This window comes from Saccostrea cucullata, unplaced genomic scaffold (assembly GCF_032062105.1).
Source record: "Saccostrea cucullata isolate Sc308-1 unplaced genomic scaffold, CSIRO_AGI_Scuc_v1 ctg11848, whole genome shotgun sequence".
NCBI lineage: Eukaryota > Metazoa > Mollusca > Bivalvia > Ostreida > Ostreidae > Saccostrea > Saccostrea cuccullata.
In genome coordinates this window covers 1-9563 of record NW_026922553.1, presented here as the reverse complement: position 1 = coordinate 9563, position 9563 = coordinate 1, and the positions used below count along the sequence as shown (strand labels likewise).

At 31.5% G+C, this 9563-nt stretch overlaps 1 protein-coding gene across 3 annotated transcripts; it reads left to right on the top strand.

Annotated features, from left to right (window-relative positions):
* Nucleotides 1–728: 728 nt before the first annotated feature.
* Nucleotides 729–5628, top strand: LOC134261946 (IgGFc-binding protein-like). Of its 3 annotated transcripts, none has more exons than XR_009990919.1 (6): nucleotides 729–831; nucleotides 1560–1641; nucleotides 2040–2063; nucleotides 2188–2359; nucleotides 4042–4140; nucleotides 4529–5628. XR_009990919.1 is itself a non-coding variant. In XM_062744326.1 (6 exons), exon 6 carries the CDS (start codon nucleotides 4402–4404, stop codon nucleotides 5500–5502), a length of 1101 nt encoding a protein of 366 aa, XP_062600310.1. In that variant the 5' UTR covers nucleotides 729–831; nucleotides 1560–1641; nucleotides 2040–2063; nucleotides 2188–2359; nucleotides 4042–4140; nucleotides 4226–4401; the 3' UTR covers nucleotides 5503–5628. The 3 variants fall into 3 exon arrangements, 2 of the variants coding, with proteins under 2 accessions (XP_062600310.1, XP_062600311.1); XM_062744326.1 differs by having other exon boundaries at nucleotides 4226–5628; XM_062744327.1 differs by lacking the exon at nucleotides 2040–2063 and having other exon boundaries at nucleotides 4226–5628.
* The last annotated feature ends 3935 nt before the right edge of the window (nucleotides 5629–9563 follow it).

The following is a 9563-nucleotide window of genomic DNA, read 5'->3' as shown; positions in this document are numbered from 1 at the left end:
ATATCCCCAGTAAAACTCGGTAATCCGAGCACGGACCTACTGACCGCTCAGATCCGACACGTTACAGTAGTACGTTGCAATTGAGTGTCAATCTTAAAACTTAATTTCCGTTTCACTGCTTTAGTGTAACTGGGCTAGATACGATATGTAATGTGTATAATGTGTTACATATACTTTCTTAACGTCAAAATAAAATAAAGGCGCTAAGAATGTTTTATTTTAAAAATTTAATTGATGCTATCATACCTATCTAATAGATCAGTCCTAAGAAAAGGCGCGAATATTTACTCGTGGCGTTTGGCGCGAAATGCTTTTTATAATTCTTCGACAGGTGAACTGTTGCAAAAGTACCGTGGTATACACAAGTATATTTAGAGCAGTACTCTCAATAGCTTAATGGTTAGCGCGTTGGGGATATAAAAGTAAAAAAAAAAGCGCATTCACGTTGGCGACATGGTTTCAATCCTCCTTGTGACCAAAATTTTGAATCTCTTTTCAGCTCGATTTTACGTGGGTTTCTTTTCCTAAAACGGACGGAAGACCTCTCGTTGCTCGCAACGAGATCGTATCTAGTTTGTTGTTATCATTTTATTTAAGAATTTTGATACTTAGCAAAAATATACTTCTCAAAGCAATTATCCTTCCACTGATTCGGTTTTAGGGACTCTAAAAATGTCCATTGGCAAATGATTTCGAACGTCTGAATCACGTGATATATTTCTTTAACGATTTTCCTTCCCTTTTTTCTGGTAGCCTAAGTCTATAAAAAACTGAGAAAGACGTGCTGTTCTGTGATAGGAATAGTAGAAGAAATATGTAGTAATCTAGAAGGTATCGTATCTTGTTTATTATTTTGATGATTTTTTTTTCAAAGGGCATATCTAGGTTATCATTTTCTTTAAAAGAAATATATAATTTTAGTCAAATAGTATTCTAGTATTTTACAACTGCAGCAACCGATGATGAAAAATCCCACTAATGTTAAAATGTTAAATTAGTATAAATTTTTTTTCGATACATTTTGTTAAATCTGTATCAATATATATGCACTTATATAATCATACCATCGTAATGATAAGATATTCACAAATAAACCAATTTTGATGAAGATAAAATACACTTACTAAAAGATGCATGAGATCATGTATAGTATTACAAATTAAGGATGAAAAAATTGTGCATTAAAAACATAAAATTAGTATTACATGTGTATATCATTAATGAAAAAAATTAATGTATCTTTAGGAAACAAAATAAAAATAATTCAATATAATGCAACATTTTATCCCAAATGCATTTTTTCATTATAGACTGTATACTGTATATAGACTGTTCATTAAAACGCAATATTGCATGCAATGAAACACTTTAAACAAGAAAATCTGTTAACCTATGAATAATTTATCACCTGCATTTTAATTTTAGAAATGGTTATTATCAAATTAATGCTACATACATGTACATTCGTTTCATATCTACGTATATAAAAAACAGAAAAATATTGTTTCGCTGTAAAAAAAAATTGATTTATTGTAAAATTTAATATCTACCTATTACAGGAAAATAACCGATGGAATGGAACTGAATAAGCATGGCGCACATTGGTTCAAAGGGAGTAAAGAAGGGCAATACATTGATTATGTATGAAAAGTTTTTAAAACATTTTTTTCTTTTGTTAACTAGTTACTAATATAATACATATTAGTCTATGTTTTATTCAAAATCCACTTCCGAAGGCATCATCTTAACAGATATTTTACATGCATTGCTTATAATTACAGGTCAAAATGTATTTAAATATAAAAGAAATTATAACGAAAACAATGTCAATAAAATTACTAAATTTTATTTAAATACATCAAATCAATTTAAGGATAAAATTCATAATGTCATTCTTCGAAAAACAATCAGAAAGAAATACTTTTAAAACGTTCTACAGTATCATTAGAACTTAGCTGTTTATCATATTACTTCATTTTCATGACATGTATATTTTTATCGTACATGTAAAGTGTTTTTTTTTAAATTCTTTTTAAAAGGAAGATGATCACAGATATGAAGAGGTAAATAAAACCCAAAGAAACAAGTTTTTTTACATATAAATTTCATTTACTATGCACTACTATCCTTTTTTTTAAATATGTGTTTTCTTCACTTATAAATAATCTAATATTATTGACTATAAAGCTTAGGTGTCAGTCAACAAAAACAAGGAATGTAAAAGAAATTAGCATTTACCATCCAACCACACCTAGGAGATCTTTGAAACCTCTTTTGGCGGTTCTTCTCTTCATCATTCTCATATGCGGACTTGCCTCGACATCTGCATTATATGGTCTCGAGAAAAGAAAATCCGAAGGTAGTCCAAGCTATTCTTACTAATCAGATGACACATTCGTTAATAATGTATGATTTTTCCAACGAAATTGTCATTGAACAGATCGGCTACACTTCCTTATATGGAAGGCAATTTGTTACATGAGACGATGTTTTCGTCACAACCGTTCTCCAATCAAGTGATTATGAGTCCCAAAGCATGATAGTCTACTACGTGTTTAAGATTCAAAAGCGACACCTGTTCTTATTTGGTTTACTGTACTAAAAATTATATTCTAAGGACACTGCTTCATGCTCATGCTTAATGTTGAAATTGTTTAATAACTGCTTAAAATACGATACCTATTCAGAACACTTTGATGTTTGCATGCACATAGGAATATTTGATGATTTGGAGGGGATAAATAATAATTTCGCATCTTGTACTACTGTCTAAAACTATATTATATAGTTAAAGTATATCATTGAGGGAGTCAGCAAGATTCCAGTTCCCCAAGAGTAAGTCTATTTAGGCTTGCTCGAGAGGAACTGGATACTTGCAGACTCCCTCAATGATATATTTCAACTGTTTTATTATACAGATACAAACAAGACATTTGAAAAAGTTATATTCAATACTGTATCCTGTAATAATGTTTAATTCCAACAGAAATAAATAAAAAAAAACAACAAAACAGAATACAGACATGAATAGAATTCCATTTTATCAATGAATCAGTTCCTTGTCCGAGTTTATACTTAGTAAAATTGAGAGTAACATTACGCAAATCTTGACCTAGCCCTTTCTGTTTTCATTTGCTACCAGTAAACTGATTCTTTTTTATTGATATGGAACCAGTTGACTCGCGATGCATTTCGGTTCATTAATGAATATTCATGAGTTTATTCGGAACATTTCTAAGTTTGTCGTAAGTTGAAAGAAAATGCTAAGTGTTTCGAAAAGGTGTGTAACAGTTCATCAAAAACGTACCTTTTTTGCAGAGAATCAGTCTGTTTTGCAGGGAATCGGTTAATTCAAGGTGATTTTCAGGAAATCAGCAAAATATATCGATTTACTTTTATATAGTGAAAAATCATTAGAGGTATAATAAACACATTTATCACATGAAAAAAATACTTCCAATGCCTCATCGACACAATATCACTCACATCTCTTTAAACAATGGTTTGGACCGATGCATTAAAAGTTGATAAAAGGCTTCAGAAACAAATTTTGTAAATTTAAAAAAAATTAGTTTCCAAAGTTAAAATTCAGATTGCCCTTATTTTCATCAGAACAAAGTATTAAACTTGTAGTAGCCCATAATGCATTGAGACTCATTCATCAATGAGTAAAGGAAACAGATAGCTAATCTGCATACAAATGTATGCTTACGTCAGAGAATCTAGTGGTCTCGACATGTTGAAGTATGGCTAGTTTGTAAATTTTTTTTTCTGGGAAATTTAATTTGAAAAAGGAATGCACAGCCAATTTATGTTATCTAAAAATCCTGAGCAGATGACTATAAGTTTAATTGAAATAATTAATTCAATGACTTATGCATCCGTTTCTTGAATTGATTTAAAGACATTTCTTTAGTTCTGCGCTTTTTGGTTAAGAGTACCATTGACGTTTCAGTTCTTCTTGAATTCGAATTTGTTTTAGAAAGTCTTTTTTCCCTTCAACACCTTTGTATCATAAATATTCACTTCTTTGTGTAACAGATAACCATCCGCCGAAATCTTTGATTAAAGATGAATTTTTGAATAACCTATGAAGAGGCCAGAAACCAAAATCAACAAAACAGGGAAACAGAGAGTTGGGTAACAAATGTATTAAATTAAGTATTTCCTTTTAAATATACCTATTTTTATTTTAAATATACACCAATTTAAATAATTATTTCAGGAAGCAGAGGACATAGTTTTCTGATCAGCTTTATCCAAAGTAACAATAATGAAAGTGAATCAAACCGAACAATTATTGTGTCATCAGAAACTGATTTCAATTTAACAGTTTCACTACCAGAGACTAAAAGTTCAAGTCTTGTATCCATTTCTAGTCGTAGAAGTGGAAACATCATCATGAAGAAGTTAGATGTACACTATTCTCTTGTTCCTTTTTACTTCACCCCTGAATATAAAGGTATTATCATCAACACCTCAGTCCCGTCAACTGTATTGTCTTATCATGGACTTCATTTATCTCCAGATACCACAACTGTATTACCAATTACCAAGCTTTCAACATCCTACATACTATTGACAGCACCGCCAACACATAATTATTTCGACAGTGGAAGTCATTTCACAGTTGCTTCTTTGAATGACAATACTCTTGTTAGCATTGTATTCGCACTTGATCATGACACAGATATAGCGCTTCAGGGAAGAAGTTATGGGAGAGGGGACAAATTTAATATTATTTTAAACAGATATCAAACGTTTCAAATAGGACATCAAGCAGATATGACAGGAACAACGATCCATTCTTCCAAACCGGTTGCAGTTTTTGCAGGAAATAGTTGTAGTAATGTCAGTTACTATGGCTACTGCAGTATGCTCATGGAAATGGTTCCACCCACTGAAGAATTAGATAATGTATTCATCGTGCCCCCAAACATTCATAGATTCCAATCGCATGTACGCATTGCATCGATAGAGAAAACGGATATAAAATATAGCACTGAGGAAACCTCTACAAGAACACTTCTTTTGAAAAATCGGTTTGCTGAATTCCTTGTTCGCGAACACGAAATAGGTGTTATATTTTCTACCAAACCTGTGTTAGTGAACAGCATTGCAGCTTCTTCAGCAAATGCTAAAATATATGGCGATGCATTCATGGTCACCATTCCTGGAATTAATCAGTATCTCAACGCTTACACAAATTTCGTGCCTGAGGGGTACAACTTCAGCTTCGTTACTTTTATGATAAAACATGATTCTCTTAGAAATCTTCAAATCAACGGAACAAAATTCAATGTAGAGAGCTGTCTTTTTAAAGCTTCAGTTTCAGTTGGAAAGCATCTTTACTATGTTTGTACTACAAGTGTTTCGAGCGGTGTTATTGATGTTAAAACATCAGATGGGTCGCGATTTGGTTTTATCGTAACTGGTCAACGCGCATTCGATGGTCATGGCTACACTGGAAATACACTGTTGAACATTAATTGTGAGACTTGACAACAACATTGCAAATTAATGATTTTTCCCTTATAATCGAATGAAGTGCAAAGGATCACAGTTTGAATATTTAAGGAAGTCTAATAATGTGCTTGACTACAAACTTTAGTATTCACTATGGAAAAAGGAAAGAAAAAAAGAAGTGTGCTTTGATAAAATGCATTTTAAAATATATTGTATTGTGACAAAAATGAGTTCGCAAAATGGCCGCCGTCATTCATGCGTGCGCTGCGCTTGCGGTATGTAAAGCTTAATTTATATCAATAAAATAAAATTACCACTGACCTTTTTTGTCTTAGTACTTTGTTTTATGGCCTCTAGAGCGTAGAACACTTCGATTTCTCCTAGGAATGCTTGCATATATAGTGCAAAGGGAGATACCCCATATTTCACGGACGATTTGCTCCAGATCATTTGCGTTTCATGTGTCCTCCTTTGTACACGGATTTTTTTTCATTCGCAAGAATTTTTATTCCCGCCTTTTATCCCCACACAATGTAAAATAAATTTAAATTCTGTATTTTCCTTTTATATTTGGCAATCCCTTTGTTCACCGAAAATATTTTCTGCTACAGTACTATCAAGATTATTAAAACATTCATTTGCAATTTTGATGGATTTTTTTTTACTTCGGAATCTCTTCACTATGATATTTTTAGATGAAAGATTCTGGGCAATATATTCACTCTCTACATTATTGTTCAGTTCGTGGAAGATCTTTTACAAGTCGTTGCATGTAAGTATGTTTTAATTCTAGATGATGTATGCAAGTTTTTTTTATATGGTACTAAAGTCTAGATCTATTCCCTTTCTGTGCAATGGTTGAAGATTGTTTTTTATCGTTAATAAGGTTTATTATCAATTGCTGTATGTTCATTAGTGGGAAATATTTCGTGTTCGCCGATAGCAAATTCAACAAATTGGTTTTTAAAACAGTAGTCGTTCTTTTGATTTTTTCAGTAGCCTATTTGATATAACTTGAATATTTGGTGGGACAATGAAAACATAGTCGAGCTTGTCAGCTGGAGGTACCATTTCTATAAGCATATTGCAAAATCCATAATATCCAACACAATTGCACCTATTTCCCGCAAAGATAGCGATAGGATTTGAAGAATTAATCGTTGTTCCTGTCATGTCGGCTTTAATGCCTATTTGGAATGTTTGATACTTGTTCAAAATGATATAGAATATATCACCTCTTCTATAGATTCTCCCTTGCAGTAATATTTTCACGTCATGATCTGCAGCAAACTTTATTATAACAAGCGTGTTCTCTTTCAGAGAAGCAATGGTGAAATGACTTCCGCTACCTGATTTGGAATTTGCCGGTGTCGCTGTTGATATGATGTAAAATGTTGAAAGGTTGTCGATTGGAAATACGGCTGTAGTATCTGAAGATGTTTGATAACTATGGTGAGTCAATACAGATGCTGGGACTGAGGTCTTGGTGATAATAGCTTTATATTCAGGGGTAAAATAAGAAGGAACAAGAGAATAGTGTACATTTAACTTCTTCATGGTGATGTTTCAACTTCTACGACTAGATATGGATATCAGACTCGGACTTTGAATCTCTGGCAGTGAAACTGTTAAATTGAAATCAGTTTCTTGTGTTACAAGGATTGTTCGGTTTGTTTTACTTCCATCGTCGTGACTTTGGATAAAGCTGACTAGAAACTATATCCTCTGCTTCCTGCAACAGTTACATATAATGTGTGTATAGAAAAAAAGAAATATATTAATCTTTAAGAGGAAAAAAATATACATTTCTCACCTAATTCTTTATTTCTATGGCTTGTTGATTTCAGTTTCTGGCCTCTGCAAGGTTCGTTCGAAAATTCATCCTCGCCACAGCTTTAGATTGTTGGTTTTCTGTAACACAGATTAGTGAATAAAATTATCTATGTTTTAATGTTATAAAGGGAAAAAACCATTTTCATAATTTAAATAAAGAAGTCCAGGATACATTTAACAAAACAACTCCAAGAATTTAACGAAATGTCTTTGAATCAAAATATGTAATCAGGGAATGAATGCTTAGTTACTTCAAATTAAACTCCAACACTAACATGAGTCATCTTAAAATGTATTTTTGGATTGTTTCAATTTTTTTTGCTACTATACTGTAAGTTCATGTTTTTGCTACTATACTGTGAGTTCATGTTTTCATTGAAGTCATTGCCTAAAAAACGGTGATTTAGTACGTTTTTTTTTTAGAAATTCATTCGAAAGTTTCAAAACAAAGATCTTTGTAAGTTGCATCACAATAAACAAATTCTTCAATAAAACGATTCTCATAGCCAGGCAACTTTCATACTCCACATATTATAGGCTTATTATAGCCCCAGGGGTTGAAAACCTTACTTTCATGTACTGTTCATGTTGTTTTAAGGTATACACTTGTAAATTAGATTGTTTTTCCTTTATAAATTTAAAATTAAATTCTTTTCCATTTTAGTCCCACCAAACTCCAGTGTTAATCTTTTTCAACTACATTGAATCAATGTTTAAGAATAGTTTCGTATCAATTTGAATTATTCTTGCTCTCTATGTCAGTTGTGTAAATGATTCCTGGTTCAACATAATACAACACGTTTTCTGTATCTCCTCATAATATACAAAAAAATCATCATAGTTATCATGATCATGAGATTCTGAAGCTGTTTTGAAATGTTGAAGTAGATTAAAACACCATAGAATTGTCCTATTGGTAATGCTAGTAATTGCCAATTGGACAGTTATACTAAAGTATATTATCCTCTGGTATATAGCACAAATACATGGTAGGGTACCTTAATTGTTTGAGAGAGAAACTTGTTAAAGTTACCATACTTGAGTTACTCTTTCTTTGGAAAAAAAATTATAAACTATTGGAGAATATATCGACCGACCAAAATAAGATATAGTAATGACAGAGTGGATTACCTTCCAGTTTACTTCTCTCGAGAGCATATTATGTACTTGTCGAGGCAAGTCCGCATACGAGAATGGTAAATAGAAGAACCGCCAAAACATGCTTCAAGTTTCTTGATGTGGTTGGATGCTCAATGCCAATTTGTTCTTTCCTCTTTGTTTCTGTTGACTGACTCCAAAGCTTTATTATAAAAAATGACTTGTTAATGAGAAGTTATGTCAAAAATATTTTAAAAACGTAGTAAACATTTCATAAAATAGATTCATAAACTGAACACGTTTTGTTTCTTTAGGTTTTACCTCTTCATATCTGTGATCATATTCCTTTTTTAAAAAAGAAATAAAATGTATGATTTATTTAAATAAATATCTTGTAAAAGTGTCGTGCAATTTATTCCGTCAGTAAAAAAGATCGTAGACCTCATATTTTGAGTGAAATAAACCAGGAACATTTTATATGAATGCAGAAATATATAAGCGATAATAGATAAAATTATGATATAGAACATACTACTATAAATACTGTAAAACATATTAAAATTGCTTCCTTCGAATTGTTTTCGAAAGAGTAACATTATGGATTTTCCATCCTCTGAGTCATATTAATCTGCTGTTATCAAAATATAATCAACACTTTTCATTGTTATAAATTACACAACATTTTTTTTCTTTTTATCTAAAGTACATTATGGCCTATATTTAAAAGCAATGCATGTAACATCTATCTTAGGGAAAGCTTTTTGATTGCATAATTGACAATTTTATATTATATTTGTAATAGGATAACAAGAGACATGTTATTAAAACTTTCCATAAGTAATCCATAAAATATTCTTCTTTACTCCCTTTAAACCAATATGCACAATCTTTATTCAGTTCCCTTCGATGGTTATTTTTTCTGCATAGGAAAATATTTCTTTTTCAATCTTGCACATTATTTATGCGAATTCCTCCTTCTAAAACCTAAATAAACCTAGTAAATGATATAATGACCTTTTCTAAAATAAATGAAAATGGAGAATGATCCAACGTCTTCAGTGAATTTCAATTAATCAAAAGTAAACGACAGAGCCCTCACCTCCCCCCCCTTAAGGACAGATGATACAAACAATTTTTTTTCTTTGGAAGATACTTAATATCATGTC